This window comes from Anser brachyrhynchus (genome assembly GCF_964034855.1).
Source record: "Anser brachyrhynchus genome assembly, chromosome: 2".
NCBI lineage: Eukaryota > Metazoa > Chordata > Aves > Anseriformes > Anatidae > Anser > Anser brachyrhynchus.
Window position 1 is genome coordinate 118,560,743 of NC_137695.1, and position 16,646 is coordinate 118,577,388.

At 33.0% G+C, this 16,646-nt stretch overlaps 1 protein-coding gene across 6 annotated transcripts in view; it reads left to right on the top strand.

Annotated features, from left to right (window-relative positions):
• SNTG1 (syntrophin gamma 1) overlaps nt 1–16,646 on the top strand; it is a 359,885-nt gene that overhangs the window by 304,515 nt on the left and 38,724 nt on the right. For all 6 annotated transcript variants that reach the window (XM_080578706.1, XM_080578709.1, XM_080578710.1 and 3 more), the window contains 2 exons: nt 2,027–2,143; nt 6,400–6,471. In XM_080578706.1, coding sequence (XP_080434832.1) covers nt 2,027–2,143; nt 6,400–6,471 — 189 coding nt within the window. The remainder of the gene's footprint in view (nt 1–2,026; nt 2,144–6,399; nt 6,472–16,646) is intronic.

The following is a 16,646-nucleotide window of genomic DNA, read 5'->3' on the forward strand; positions in this document are numbered from 1 at the left end:
ATCAAAGATGGCACAGAATCAATTCAGTTTAATTAATTTCAAAGCATAGATGTCCTAATTCCTAGAAATTAGAGACCATTCATTCTCTTCCAGTTGCAGAAGGAAAATGTATCAAACTTCTGTAAATAGTAGTACAATTTTCATATTAAATTTACTCCTGTATGTTCCTCCTCTCAGTCACTAAGCTCTACATATTAATACCAAGTCAGAAGGATGGGTCTCTGTATGTTTCTTGCATTGATTAACACACAAAACAGCAGAAATAAGGGAAATCTGAATAAACATTGAACTGAAATAATTTAAAACTTCTCTTATTGTAACTGTCAGGTTGTATTTCTGATTATTTTTTCATTTAGGAATTAATAAGATTTCAGAAAATGTGGGTTTTTTGTTATTGCATGATAATGTAGTGTTGAGCACTCTGCTTAATTCTTGAGTATTGAGGCATGGCTGTCTTCTTTTTTGAGTCTTACAAGCTTGTTTGGTCACTGAACCAGCAGATACTTAAACAAATGTTAGGCATTGAACCCAAGATTATATTACAGTATTAATGTTTGCTATTAGCAATTGAATTAAATGTTTAGGTTTTGCTGTAACTCTTAGAGGAATGGACCTGCTCCCTGTTTGTCTACAGACCAGAAAATACTTACTAAACTCTGATAGAGAGAAGTAGTGCAGGCTTTGTACACGGGGATTTGAAAAAGCCATTAATTTCCAATATGCAATAACATCCAATAGAAAAAAGAAAAATCTATTTTAATGTATATTCCATGCAGAATTATTGGTGAAAACCCTCTTCTCAATAGCAATGAAATAAACTTGTGTAAATTGCTTTTTAAAAAGTATGCAACATACAAGATTTCCTTACAAAAGAACATAATATATTCATTTAAGTACATATATACCATTGATAAGCTTACTAACTAATTGACTGTTAATATGATTGTAATTATTTTTCCTAAACTGATATCCTTACATTTTCATTATGGAACACACAGAATATCAGGTCATTTAAGACAAAGAATGCTCCATACCTAATTAATGTAGAAATCAATTTCACAAAGAGGTTTAAAAGTAGACCTATTCCATTTGGAGCAATGTATGAAATATGAGTTCATCTTTTTTCTATAAAAGGAATGTACACATGGCACACTGCAAGTTGTTTGTTACTATTCATTAGCATGTTTATAAATCAGAATTTCTATGACGTGTCTACTCTCTGTTCACATGTTCTCCAGAACCTGGCATAATAATTACTCCTGCTATGTTTTACTACTACATACTACCTTAAGGATTTGATATTAAGTTACTCAAACTTAATAGGTGGATAGGTAGGGAATTAGATCCTAAAATGGGTTTGAATGAATCCTAGTTTGTACATCTGTTTCTGAAGAGCTGCAAGTAGTGATAAGAGTTAACAGTATTCTGACTACTTTTTAGCACCATTCAAAATTGAATGCCTGAAAACACTGTTAATTCACTATGCTGAAGCAAAAGAGGTTCAATACTCCAAAATAATTAAATTCTGAATGCGTTCAATCAGTACAATGTTCAAAATATGTGCTCCAGAATGTTTGCTTTATCGATATAAGATAAAATAAGATCCCATGTATCTATCTGTCTGTCTTGTATCTGAAAACTTTTAAGAGTTTCTTGATTTTGCATTCCTGCCTAGTGGTTCCTTACATTTCACTTGCATTAAATTCCTCTGATGTGATTTGTCAGCAAGTATTTAGAATTACTTCAGAGAGCTCTTAATGAGATAATAGAGACAACAGACATCTGCTAGGTATGTGGCTTAGCTTTTTTGTTGTTGCTAGCACAATAAATAGTTCTGATGTATTTTGATGTAACAGGCTTTCTTTATATAATCGTGATTGTAAGTGAACTGCCAATATACCACATTGTGGCAGTGGTTCAAGGTTTGTAAGATTTGACAGACATCAGCTTACTTGCTTGAAATATTTGCAATTGATTTGAAGAAAATGTCTGAGGAATTTGTCAACACTATTGATTTTTCTGTCAGATAGTCTACATGGGCTGGACGGAAGAACGGGAACAAGACTCCCTTCAGGATCGAATGTACACACCAAAGTTTCTAGCACTGAGGGGATCTTCGCTGTATAAATTTATGGCACCTCCAGTAAGTATATTTCTCATGCTGAGTGGGCATAAATGTCATTAAATAAAATAGTTTAATGTAACATCTGCAATGCTTTCACATTCAGATATCACTCATTGACCTAATGGCATTGCAGCACTTCCAGCACTGAAGAGTTCCAGGGAATGTGGTATAAAAGTGACAGAAAATAACTGTTCATTAGATGACTGTGCACCTAACAAGCACTTCTTTCCCCCTACTTATCTGAGCACTTAGAAAAATACAATAGAGATTTATTTGTGCTAAAAAGGGGGCTTTTCATTTCCCTTTGGCAGACAGAATAAGCCTGAAGCAAGTTGGTAACATTTAAACTAAACTATAATTCTAAAGGCAAACTGCTGCGATTTTTGGTAATACCAAAGCTTTTTGCATGCTGTGGAAATGGCAAGGCTTGCAAAACATCATCTCTGTCTGTAGATTTTATCCTGAATATAACTTTTATGCAGCTTGGCAGCACCAAAAGGAAAGCAGAGAAGTAAATGAAACAGTTTACATTAAATATATTAATTGGAATCTGACTGAGAACACGGTGCAAAATTTTAGCTACTGTCTCATACTCAGCAATTTCATTCCACAGTTCTATGGTACATCTAAGCCTCAGTAAATATAGATATCCTCTCGCTAAATTTTAAGCCAGTGGCTAATGAGTCACTAGCAGTACCATATTGGCAATGGGGAGAGTAGTGTGAATTCATTTCTTTTTATTGGGTGACTTTTCTGTCTGCTGCTAAAGCCTGCATTGTCCAGATCCAGATTGCACATCCTTCATGTTGGAAGTAGTTCAAAGGTAGCTTACAAGTCTTCATACCATTCTTCAGTCACTATTCTTATTTGTTTAGAAGGTATTTAAAAACATAGTAAAGACATGAAAAATGAAAGTAAATATGAAAGGAAAACTTCATGTATTCAGTGTTAGTAGCTCCCATCAGTATGGGAGCTTGTCTCTCCCATCACTAGCACAGGGAGTTTGGCTCTTGGTGGTGGATATTTTTCAGGATCAGATTAAAATGACAGATTATTCTGTTAAGCACCTTAATTCAAAAGCAGCCTTCCTGACTTTGGTACATCTACATCAGCATTCGCTGCCTGTCAAGTAAAGAGCCCTCCCTTCTAGACACAATGCTGAATACTCCTGTTGAATACAAAAGAGGATTATTCTTTTGTAAGCACTGTGGAAGAAACTACAAGACTCTTTACTGAGAAATTATGTTATTACATTATTATATTATTTCTAGTATTATCTTACATTATTTCTGTTGTTAGTTTCCAGATGCAATGTGTTGCTGGTGGATAAATGGGTAACGATGGGTGATGATTAATGGGTATGGAAAGAACATATTTATAATAGGGCTGTGAACCATTCTGGCAATCTGCTGCTTTATGAGACAAAGCACTGATCCTTGAAGAATTTATAGATCTTGTTTCAGATGAGCTGCAAGCACAACGTTGTTATTGTTATTATTGTTATTGTTATTATTATTATTATTTACTTTTTATTTTAACCAGATTCTGGTTCTTATTCTAAAATAGGAAGACACTTCAAACAGAGAGAAAATTATTTTCTCTTCATGGAGTATGAGGGAACAATAATGACAAATACACTCTTTAAAGGACAAACTGAGGAAGGGTTCATATAGAAGTACCTTAAAAACACATGTATGTAATGCACACTTACATGACCAGCAAAATGTTCTTCTCAGTTACTGCAGCAGGCCTTTTAAAATGACTTTCTACATGCAAACATTTACACCTAGTTATGTTTGCTATTCTTCAGGTATATGTGTTCATTTCTTCTGGGGATTACAAAAGATTAAGAGCAAACTTTCAATGCTGCAGTTTCATAGCTTCTAATTATGGAATGCATGAAGTGTTATTATAAGAAGAAAAACACTTTTAATTATATTTGCAATGTAAGCTCCTTGGATTAAGCTGTTTCTGAACAGAGATGTGCCAACTTTTTAACCAGAAAATCAAATTAAACTATATCCCTGGTCTCTGCCAAAGTGTAACACATTAGGGAGGCATGTATTTAAATAGTATATATGCTGCCTCCCCCATCGTTTTTTAATTTATTTGATCAATAATACTTCTACTTTCCATGTTCAGATACATGAACAATTCTAATGCATCTTATTTGCATTTTAAACCTTTTATAGAAATTACTTTTTCTTTCTTTCTTTCTTTCCTTTTTTTTTTTCTGACATTTCTTGGTACGTTTTCTCCTTTGAGTGTGTTGAGTCTGATGGGTTTCATTTTCTTATAGTTTGAAAATTTCAGAGAAAATGAACTTCAATTGAGAAAAACTTGCTAACACCTTTTCTCTTGCTATTCAAGCTTCTGAATTAAGAAAAGAAAAAAAAGTGAACAGAGCAAACAATATATGATTATTCTATGAGTTTCTTAATTCTACAGTTGCTTTTGCTTTGCACATATCTTTATATGGAAGGAGTTTTGTTCTGACCTCAGAAGTCCCCTTAAAAATGCAAATGCAGGAAATGCAGGAAAGACTACTGAAGAAAGGGGAGTTCGGTGAGCTTTTAAGCAAAGCTTCAAGTGTCTCTGTGCTTCAGCAGGAATTGGAGTTACTTTTTGTGATGGGGCAATATGACATCAGCATGTATAGCTGGTGCTTTGGGCTCAGTGGAGCTGTAGCAAGACTCATCTCCCCATTCCTCTGATCATGGTGAAAAAGTTCATTTCATTTTCTGTCCACAGTAGAAATAGATTTATTTTTTTTTTGACAAAAATATTTTACATGTCTTTTGTCTAAATAGCTTCTTCATTCATAAGGATTGTATATTTCCAATATTTTTTCACTTCCTCACTCTATATCAAACATAACTTGTTGACTCTCAGTATTTTGTCACTTCCTTCATTAGATATCTTATTTAATACCCATATTGCAATAAGATGATAAAAAGTGTATTTGAAGATGACTGCAAACAAATAAAATTCCAGTAGATGACACCATATTTTGAACTTTTAATTCTTGACAGTAATTTCCTCAAAAGAGATTCAATTTTAATAGCCTGTATACCTAAAAATTAGTTAGGGACAGAATTTTATCATACATCACAAAACTGAATTGATCAAGAAAGTTCTATACCAAGGCATCCAAACCTATATATGTTATTCAGGAATACTGTGTCTATTCATGGTGATTTTCTCTTTAGATGAAAAATAAATTTGTCTTATGTAATATTTTCCTCTTATGCTGTGGATACTATTTTATGATATATTTTTCAAAGAGCTTTGTATTTTTAAATCTTGAAAAACAAACTTCTTCAACCTCTTTATCTCTTCTAACAATTTTAATGACAGAACTATCTTCCTTTGGAGCTGGGCCATTGTTCATTACTTCCTGCCTTTTTCTTTTTTTTTCATATAGAACCTCGATTTCTATTCCGTTTTGTGTATTCTTCTATCTATTGAGACTGACTAATTCTCCTCTTTCCTTCTTGCATTTTTGTTGGAAAGTTATTTATAGATTGCTGTTGAACTTTTTCCGATTAAATATATTAATCTATCCCTTTTTACCTTGTCTAACTATGATCCCGTACCCTTGCATCATTTTACTAAGCTCTATGTATCTCTGTTGAAAATAGTTGCTTAAATTTGATACTGTTAAAAGCAATTGTTAAGTCCTGAGAAAACAAGGAGCAATAGACTATTATTCAAATCTCAATTTGTTGAAATTTAGGAGAAGATTCATCTTGGTAAGGAAAAAAGGAAATGTAGATTTGCCTGTTTTGTTTCTTGTTAGTTTTTTCACCTAGATTGCAAGATATATATGGTAAGTGTCTAGGACACTGCAAGGTTGGAGGGTTCTGTTTTATGGTTTTGGACCTTTGCAAACAATGTAGGTGATTAGAGCAAATCACTTGTTATAAGTAAAGAACTGGGAAGGAATGGGTCTCTGTGAGACCATTCAAGGGCTGTATCATGTTGGCATATCAATGCAACCCCCACTAGCACAGGTATAGAGCAGCCTGCATGAAAAGCTACTTGAAGGTACAAGGAAATAGGCAGGATATCTCCTCAGCACTGTCTGGATGCAGCAGTCTGGTACCTGGTAGTTATTGCTCAAAATAAACCATAGCGGATGTAAAAGATAGGAAGTTTTAGGGATAGATTATTTATTTATTTATTTATTTATTTTTAATAAACTTAATTCTTGAAATAAAGAAAAATAACTTGCTTTCTTTTCCTGTTTTTTTTTTTTTTTTTTTTTTCCTAAGGTCACAACCTGGGATTGGACAAGAGCTGAGAAAACATTTTCAGTTTATGAGATAATGTGCAAGATTCTCAAGGTATGATTAAAAAGTGTAAAATAAAATAGCACTTTGTCAGAGCAGTTGAGAAGCCAGAGTATAACACTGCAACTAGAAAATCCATGTGACCATCTTGCAGAAAAAATCAAATTTTGTTCCTTTGAAGTCAATATCAGAAGTCCTGGTGTCACTAGATACAGAGCCAAAATCTATAAGGAATATTTTCAAAAGGCATTGCAAAATTGGAAATAAACTGATTTTGACTGGAAAGCAATTTTATTTCTCCATAACACGGTATGGGTTTTCTACTGGAAAAAAAAAAGAAAAAAAAAAGTTTTATAGTTTTACTTTACTGGCACATTCAACCAATATAACATTTATTCTTCTAAATGAGGAGCAAAAGAAATAGGGATCAATTCTGTTGCTTTCAAATACCTTGATGCAACTCATGGTTGCAATGTAAATTGCATGAAGACTGACAGCAGAGTCCTTAAAACTCTGAATACCATTCTGAAAACTTTTGTCCTTTTTTTCCCCCCATTTCTTCAGTTTGCCTCAACAGTAATAAATAGAAAAGCCAAATGAAATATGTTTAGAAAGTTAAATTTGTGAGTAGCGACCTGCATAGGGCCATTATGGTACATTGTATTTAATTTTTCATTCTGAATTCACTCAAAAATAATATATATTGTCTTGTCTCTGTTTTTAAAACAGTGAAAAACAGTTTTCCAGATGTTCAGCGTGTGGGGAAGGAGAAGAAAAAGAGATGAAAAGTTGTTTCTTTCCATTCATCTGAAGTGCTTTCCTATGTATTTTATTATTTATTTATTTATTTAGGTCCAAGTTATATAAGAGCTAATATGGTCTTTTCTGAAGTTTCACCTAGGCAAAGGCTAGCATCATGAAGAAGTATGAACAAACTTATTTAAAAAAAAAAAAAAGTATTTCCTTTTGGGAAAACCTTATACTGATGTACGTACTACATTTCCTAGTTTTTGTAGCTCATGTAGGTACATACTCCATTCCTTTAGGAGGCAGATTAGAGGTGGAACAGCTGTAATAAATTCAGGTTTTTTTTTTTATATCAGTGACTTCAAAAATAAGAAAGCAAATTTATAACCTGAAAAAAAAAAAAAAACTAAATCAAACAGAACAAACAAAAAATCCACCTGCTAGTAATCTGAAACAGAAAAGGTAAGAGTTCTTGTACCACTGGTTTGGCTGTGAGGTCTGGAGTCTTGGTTAAGGAGCAGCACATTCTAAATGCATCGTCCCTTCACAGTGGTATGTCCTTTAACTACCAAGTGTGTGTAAACATTGATTCTTTAGCAGTGGTCATGTAGGGAGAAAATTAACAGAAACAGCTATTCACTCTGTAAAGACATTGCACTGAGAAAGTAATATGAACAATGCTCTTAAAACACAGCCAGGCTTAGGGAGAGATGGAATATCTCACTTTTGACATACACCTTGTCCTCGTTTTCCTTCCCTCTGAAATCTTCCTTTGTTGGTACACTTCTCATTCATTCATTTTTTGCCATTTCCTTTTTTTTTTCCTCTTCTCCATTATCCCCTGTTCTTGTATACGAATGTAGGGATTTTATTTTTCTCTTTTCAGCTGTATAGCAGAAGTTAGTCACATAAGACAAGAGCTAGACCAGTCAGCCAAGTCAGCCCACAAAGCAGTAAAATTTCAACCAGTACCTTCCTGGCACTGTTGTGCAGAAGTACAAAAAAAAATAATAAATAAAATAAAATATGCTCTTCTTTCTTATCACCTAGTTCTTCAAACTGTCTGTAGATCCTCCATTCTCAGTCTTTATTAACAGAGCATGTCCCAGAATAGGAACAATTCCAATTTAAGTGGTATAGGAATATCACTGATGTATTTCTTTATTATGTAACTCATTCAGTTATTCCTTTATTGTCTGTAAGCATAGTCAAGCTCATAAGATATTAAGTGTTTCAAACAATATTTTTTGTCTGCCTAAAAAGCTCTAAATAATTAAAATATAGTAGTATAAAATTCACTTCAGTGAAATTATACCTTCTGACATTGGGGTATTGATCTTCACCTTCTTCTAGTTTTCTATAGCAGATACTATAGGACTTAAGAATTGTTTCACTAAATGTAAAAGCAAGTGAAACCAGAAAAACAGCTTTCCTTTACTACTACAACACTGAGCCTCTGTAGAGACTCAAGTTTTTGTTAAGCTTTTCTGCCAGCGTCATAAATGTCTCAATTTTAGCAATGTGTGTTTTTAGACACATTTGTACAAAACACATTCTCTGCATGGATATTACCAAAGCAGAGACAACTTTTTTAAAAGTTAGTTTGGTACTTTGTGATCACCTTCAAACTTCCTCCCTTTTATTGTACCTCTCATGCTGCTTTCATAATAAATTGGCTTCTCTTGGAGAATGAGTTGGATGGTAAAATGGTAGACTAACAGGTTTTTAAAGAGGTAATATTCTCAGGGATTGATAGACAGTATGATAACTTGGAAAGCCTGATGAAAAAAAAATGATGAAAAGAAACCTGGACTCTTCTACTACAGACTGTTCCTTCTCCTACACTTTCTGTTCTTCCAAAGAAGCTACTGAGTTCATGTCATTCTTTTCAGAAATATTGAGAAGATAGAATTGTTCTGTGTTTCTACTTCATAAGAGATAATCATATTTCATTGGGCAGAGATAAATCCAGGAAGATGATAATGCCATTTGCAGAAGAATATAGTTACTCAGTGTCTCTGAAGTGGGTTTAGTTCCACATTCATGTCTAAACTCAAATTATTCAGGCTACTCATTTACTAGATATAAGTATCATAAAACATTCCCAGGTGGTGGAACACCACATACTCTTAATTATTTTTAATATGATCGCTACCTTGGATTTCGGACCAAATGGACCACCTAGCACTTACCCAAACAATTCTTGGTGTGGCTTCAATGTTATCACGATTGAAGAAACATTTTCTAATGAGCTGTTTTCCCATGTACATCCTGTTTAAGAAGGATAAAGAGTTTCACAGTATGAATGGTCCTTGCCAGTAACTATGGTATGAGCAAACAGTCCCATACATGCTTTATTTATTAGTACAAATGCAACTTCTGTGGCCAATATTCACTTTAAGCAGCAGGACTTGCAAGTGGTCTGAGTAAACCTTCATATGAATTTGCCCAGGAGAAATAATGTTTTAGAATTAAAGTTTCCAAATTGTGTTTCCTTCTACATTGATCAGGCTGTTGAGTGTACTTAGAAGGTGGATAAAATATATTGTCTACATGAAGGACTGAATGTGTTCACCAGGACTGCTGCACTTATCGCTGTGGAGACAGGAGGGATATGGGTCTTGAGTCATGTCTTTGTGAAAGTGAATTAGCAAATGTTATCAGACCACTTACTAATCAAAATGTATCTGCATATCTGGCTTGTTTAGATTGGAATGAGATGTTTCAAAAACTTTTTCCATATTTAGACTTATAATCATTGTATACTAGCATGCAACTTTCACCCAAGCACTGTAGTATTTTCTGCTGCTGTATTCTGGCAACTTTGATAAATGTCCCTCATGCAACAGGAAGAGACCTTACTAGTAAATCTGTCTGAAAACGTTTTTTTTTTTTTTTTTCCCTTCTTCCACTTCCTAATTCTAACTAAAATTCTGATGAACTTCTGGTGAACCAGAAAAAAAAAAAATTAGAGAGACTTAAGTTTGTCCTTTTAAATAGTATTGTAATTTTCCTCAGTTAGAGAAACTTGAAGTTTCTCTCTATGACAGAAGCGGTACAGTGGAGAATAAGAACTGCCAGATCCTACTGAATACACATTAATATTTCATTATTTTTTTTAATATGACAGAATGCTACTTCTGGTGACAGTAAAATATTAAAAGTACTAAATAAATATTAACATCTACAGCCAGCAGAGGATTTCACTGATATAGTCATCAAAAAGGGAATATAGACCAACACATTAAAGAAAACTCAGAAATCAGCTGTCACCATGACCAATGTTTTCTTCATAGTTGCCTGCATGTGTGGAGTATATGTCCTCTTTTATGTCCATTCCAAAGGCTTCTCATGAGCACTATATGAAACCGAGGTAACATTCAGTTTTTACAGTTCTCTCATCCTCAAGGCACTTAAAAGGCAGAATCTCCTGCAGCTTAATCAGAGATGACAGAGGTTATTATGTGGCTTAAAACTAGTGGATTAATATTTATTATAGACCACATAGTAAACCCCTATTTTGTTGTCACTGTATTTTTTTTATTAGATTACTAGGAGACTTAACTTATACACAACAATAAGTCAGTATTCTTAATGTGATTACAACCTTCTAAATAATCAGATACAACAGTAAAAATTGAAGCATAAAAGCAGATTTTAAAATGCTCTATTTTGACTTTGAAAAACAGTTTTTTTGACATAAATTCAGCAAATGAGCACTGATCCCCTAATATTTGCAATTTAAAAAGTAAAATAAAATAAAAATAAAATATCACATTCAAACACTACCAGAACAAGTGTATTATTTAAAAAATAAAATAATAATAATAATAATAAAAATATGTAGAAAGCCTTCAAACAACCTTGTAAAAATATGTATATTACAAGTATAAAAGTCTTCATAGTCAATATTTTGGGATTGAAATGTTAATTTTTGACATGCAAATTAAGTAAAGCAGACTGAGTACTATAATCACATTTTAATTATATTGGACTAAATTATTCACTGTGAAATAATGGCAAACATAGCAGTGGTCTATGTCCAAAGGAAAAGGGACATTAATGAAAATACAAATAACTTTAGGTCTGGAGGAAAGATATATGAATTGATAGGCATAAGAACTAGTTAATAAAAATGTAATAGGTCTGTTATTATGGGTGCAAGTACCTTAACAGAGAGAGAATAGAGGGCACTGAAGAACTCTTTAACCCTTAAAAGAAACAGGTAGCAAGAACAATCGGTAACTAAAGCTAGACAAGTTCAAATTGGGAAGAAGTTAGAAATTGTAACAGTTCTGATGAACGGAATCAGTGGAATAAACTGGTAAGAGAAAGTGATACTTTTAAACCACTTTCCTTTTTGTATCAATTGTATTCAAACTGATACTACTGGGACATCAACACAGCATATGAATGAAAATCTGCAATTCATGTTAAAGAAGTTTTCTGGCAAGATAATTTGATGATACCACTTCTGACATTAAAATGTATCTATGATTCATTTTCAACAGAATTGGTGAAAATGTACTATTTGCTATGAATAAATATTGCTATTTTATTCTGGAAGAATCCTGTTTCACCCAGTCCTCTGTTTTGAGGAGTAAAGAACCATTAATACCCAGCTAATTCCAATGTTAGGATTGATCAAGACTTCAAAAATTGAAGCCATATTTAACTATCTTTAGAAATAAGCAGATGGCCTTGGCTTCTCCAGCACTTCAAAGCTGGTTGAATTGAATATGTCTTTTGGTACCTCCTACATTTTTGATGTGCAGTTAACTTGTGTGCATCTTTTGAATATGTGTGTGTGCAGGTGCATGTGTGTGTATATTTAAAAAAGGATTATAGTATCTTTAATAAATTGCTGAGTAACTTTGTTATTAAACTAATTTCTTGCACAAGGGCGATAGAAAAAAAAGGTGAAATTATTCAGGTAAATTGTGAATTAAAATAGAAAATATTACATTTATGTTCTAGCAAGTTTGCTTTGTTTACTTGAGTTACGAATGCTCTTCAGCTTCATCCAAGCACCTCGTTATAATTGTGAGAAAATGCTTTCTATCTTTCAGTCACTCCCCTCTGTGTTGTGCAAAACATTTGGAGATTTACAATAAACAGCATATTTTATTTAGCATAAAACAGGAAGCTTATTCAGGTGTCAGATCAGATCTGAATTGAAATGTGATGGTAGTTATGAAAAGAAGTCTATGCTGGCAGTGTGTCAGAATGGTGAATCGCTGATGTTTATATCTGAGGTCATTCACATCAGTGTAGCTATACTTTTCTTACTATAGTAGTAATTAGGATCAACTCGGTATCTCAGATGACTTGTGTTTCCTCCCTCATTTTTTAGCTGTTAGTGTATAAATTGCTCAAATGCAGCTACGTTATTTTTCCCAATTGAATGTCCTGTAATTTTGTTCTTCATCCCCAATAAGTCACATAACATCTAGATCTCATCTAGGAAAAATAGACATTGTGTTTTGTGGGGAAAAAATAATTTCTATTATTGCTTCAGATATTTTTAATAGGAAAAGGATGATATAGAATCATAGGAAACTACATAAAATGTTTATATATTAAGATAAAGTTTAAAATGAATGCCAATAGACTCATAAATATTTAAAGTGAAGGTACAGACTATATTTTGAGGTGTATTATTAATATAATTTGGTCAATGGCTAAGGCTTACATCCTGGTATGATTTCAATAAAGTACTTTATGCAAATTCAAAACTGCTTAGGAGGTATAAGTAATGGATCCCTTTTATGAACAGGTTAATACTGCATCTAGGGAACATTACATTTTCAGCCAATTTTGACACTTGTAAAAAAGTGCTAAATTGTTGAGTGTTTCACTTCTAAGTAGTTGAGGTAATTTTATGTCCTGCTGCTCTATATGTTAAGTATATTTAATGTTTCCAAAGAGAAGAGGTTCTGTTCCCACTTTAACTTGTATTACAGTTGTGTTATAAGATAACAATAAAAGTAGAAGTCATAAATGTTCTCCTTGTCCACCGGCATTAAAACCATCATTAAGTTGTCTTCAGCTATACAACAAAGAAAAAACTGTCAGCTGCTAGTGTCATTCAGTACTGAAATAGAGCTCCTACCAAGGCTGTTGAATTTCCATCATTGTATCCTTTTAAGCATAAGCAGGTGTGTAGCTGCTCCTACCTTGAATAGAGATGCGTACTAGATGACCACATTTCTGACCTGATCTTCCTTTTATTCTGTGGTTCTGTATGTGATGTCAATTCATTTCTCTTTGATGGGTACATAGTGGTAGAATTCCTAATTCTGTTGTGTTGTTAATTTGGATACATTCAATGGGCCTTTTTTGAAAGCAGACAGTTTTATTATTGCATGACAACTACCACTGTATAAAGACTTCATAAATTTTTATTTGATTCAGAAAAGGAAGATGTTTCAAATGTAAAGTTTCTAAATAAGATTCTGTTTCTCTTTAATTTTAGATATATTTTTTAATGGAGGGGGTATTATTATTATTATTATTTTGTATAATATTATATTTTAGTAGATATATATCAGTAGATAGTATAAACTGTCTACTCTTGGGAAAACTCAGTCAGTTGAGTTTGGCTGTGGCAGCCACCGTTAGAGTCTGATCCTGCTTCCTGGAAGAAATAATAAGATAAACGCACAGAAAAAAAGGGAAAAGAATAACAAATACAGAAGATATATACTTAAATGATTCTTGCAATCTCTCTGTTGGTTAAAGGCATCAGTTCTTCCCTCTTCTAAGAAATTTATTTCTTATTCTTCCAATATCTGTGCCCTTTACAAGGGAGATCTTTAAAAGACCTTTTCTTACCTTTAAAACAAATGCATCTAAGGTTGGAAAACAAACAAACATATAGATAATCATGTAAGAATTATAAGGACTTTTCTTCCACCTGATTTCTCCTTCCAGTTTGTCTTTGAATCAGGTGCTTCTTTTTGTTTCTTGGAGAGTTGCATAGTCACCTGAAGGAAGAATAGTGTATCCTGTTCTCATTTCTTATGAGCAGTAACGTAACATCCCCTAACAGCTGGGAAAAGCAGGGAAAATTCTTCTTCCCTTACACGATAGAGATAGAGCATGTTCAGAAAGAAATCTTCAAAACAGTATCAGTCAAATTTTGCTCAGAATGTCTGTATTTTGCAGTAGATCTTTATTTATTTTTGAGGACAGCAAATGTTTCCTCCCATACCAGAAGCAGACACTGCAGTTACAAAGGATGCTCCAGAGCAGACCACAAAGGTGTTTCAGGGGTCGGTTCTCTTTCTTTGTATGTTCTTTCGTTTGTTTGTATATGACATGGATGAAACAATTTCATATTTTTCCTAAATTATTTCACAGAACTGATTGAGCTGTTTTAACTAAAGTTGAACATAAAAAGTATCCTTAGGCTGGCAACTAGTATGGAAAAAATGATAAGCACAATTACTTAAATTAGGGAAACTTGTAAACAAGGGCTTAGAATGCTAATATATGAGCATTACTATCGGTTATTGAAATGTTTACTCTTCTGGGATCTGTTCTCAAATTTCATTTCCAGCCAATAATGCCTCAGAGTTTGGAAAGGTACAATACTTTAATAACTCTCCAAAGAGGCCATCAGCACATTTTAAGTTTTTGCTTGTAATTACCTTGCACTCTGATTTTACTTTAGGAAAAAACAATTACCAATGCTTCTCTGGAAAGTATTAAAATAGTTTTTTGTTTGTTTGTTTTGTTTTGTTTTGTTATTTGCCTCAAAGATTAATTGTCTTTATAAAAACTTTTGAAAATTGTCCTCATATAGCATTAAAATGAACACATTTCTGGGTGGAGGTTATTAAGGAACAAAGAGGTACAATTATGGCACTGACTCGGGAGAAACCTATATTCAGACTCTTTCTCTGAATAAAATAAGTCTTTGAGCCTGCATCATCTTTTCATCAGGCAGAACAGGAAATTAATTTTACATTCGAGCTTAGTGATTTACCTATTAGGTTACAAAGAATGAACATTGTTTCTCTCAAGCAATCACAAAGATGTTTCTAATGGAAATTTAATTGAAGCTAAAATTTATCCTGTACTTGTAATGATTTTTCCCCTTCAGAATGCATATTTTCACAAAATTTGAACATTAAAAAATATTCTACCCATTGTTTTGTTTATCTGACATTCTGTGTCAATTTAAATACATATATTTATACAATTGCAACATTTTTTTCCTCATATTTTTTGACTTTAAAGTTCAGAAGGGTCAAAAAAAAAAAACAAACTCAAGACATATGCCTGCATGCAGATGACATAAGGTGTTTTTTTTCCTTTATTATTTGATTAATGAGGATAAGTTGGAGAAAGAGTATCTCTTTTTTTCAATTGAGTGAATCTGTTCCCTGCTGCCTGTAAATGCTATTAGAAACATCTCCATAGCAACTAATGGTGATGCTTGAGAAAAGTGTTCCCAAAGTTTCAGATAAAGAAATAGATCATTAGTATCCCTTAGAAAGAAGTATTTTGTTTATGTAGGAGGAGATAATAAGTGAAAGGTGGCAAAAACAGTAAAATAATCAGGGCACTGATGCCAGCAGGTGCAAAGGCATGATGTGATTATTTTTTACAGTTACCTTGGTATTATTTTAGAGTCATTCTTGAATTGATGGGAGAGAGCTTTTTGTCTTCAGAGAATTTAGATGCTAGATTTGAATCTTGTTTATGATAGGACAGATATCTTTTTATTTCAGGAATGTCTAAAGTAGTCAAAAAAAAAACAAGTTTTGTTTATTTTCTCATGATGCATTATTAAGAATTATATCTAATATTGCAAACATTAATGTTTACATCATTTTTACAGTGGAAATAAAACTTACTTAAATGTCAAGGTCTTTTTTTTTGTATATGTAAATAACTATGATTGAGATGGTTTTGAACATCTTACAGGAGATGGTTTTGAACATCTTACACAGATTGTTGCTCACACCAAAAACTGCTTACCAGCATCACTAATACTACAGTTCAACCTCCAAATTACTTTGTATATTATATATAACCTATATTTAACAGGTAAACCAGTATTCCAGGCAGTTATTGAGTATCTCCTTTTGCGTAAAAGTCATGCCATGAGCATGAAGCAGGTAGACTTAGTTTTGTTTGACCTTTATAGAATAGAACAGTGCTTTCCCTGACAGTAGTAAAAGTTAAGGGTCTCTTGCATCTTAGTGAATTTAGCTAAGAGCTAAAATATGAGTATTCAGTGGATCCATCACACATAAAATGAAAAGATCCAAGTAATCTAAAAGGAGTACTGTTGCTTTTGGAGAAAGCAGTATTTTGAAGGAGGGAAGATTCCCTCTGCAGAAGAGAATATGATGTCACTACTCAGTGATAAAGAAGTACTCTGCCTTAATTTGAAGGGACCTGCCTAATGAGCCATGCTTGGTTCCCTTTAGACAAATTTATTACTCTCACTTAACATGGACATCATTATT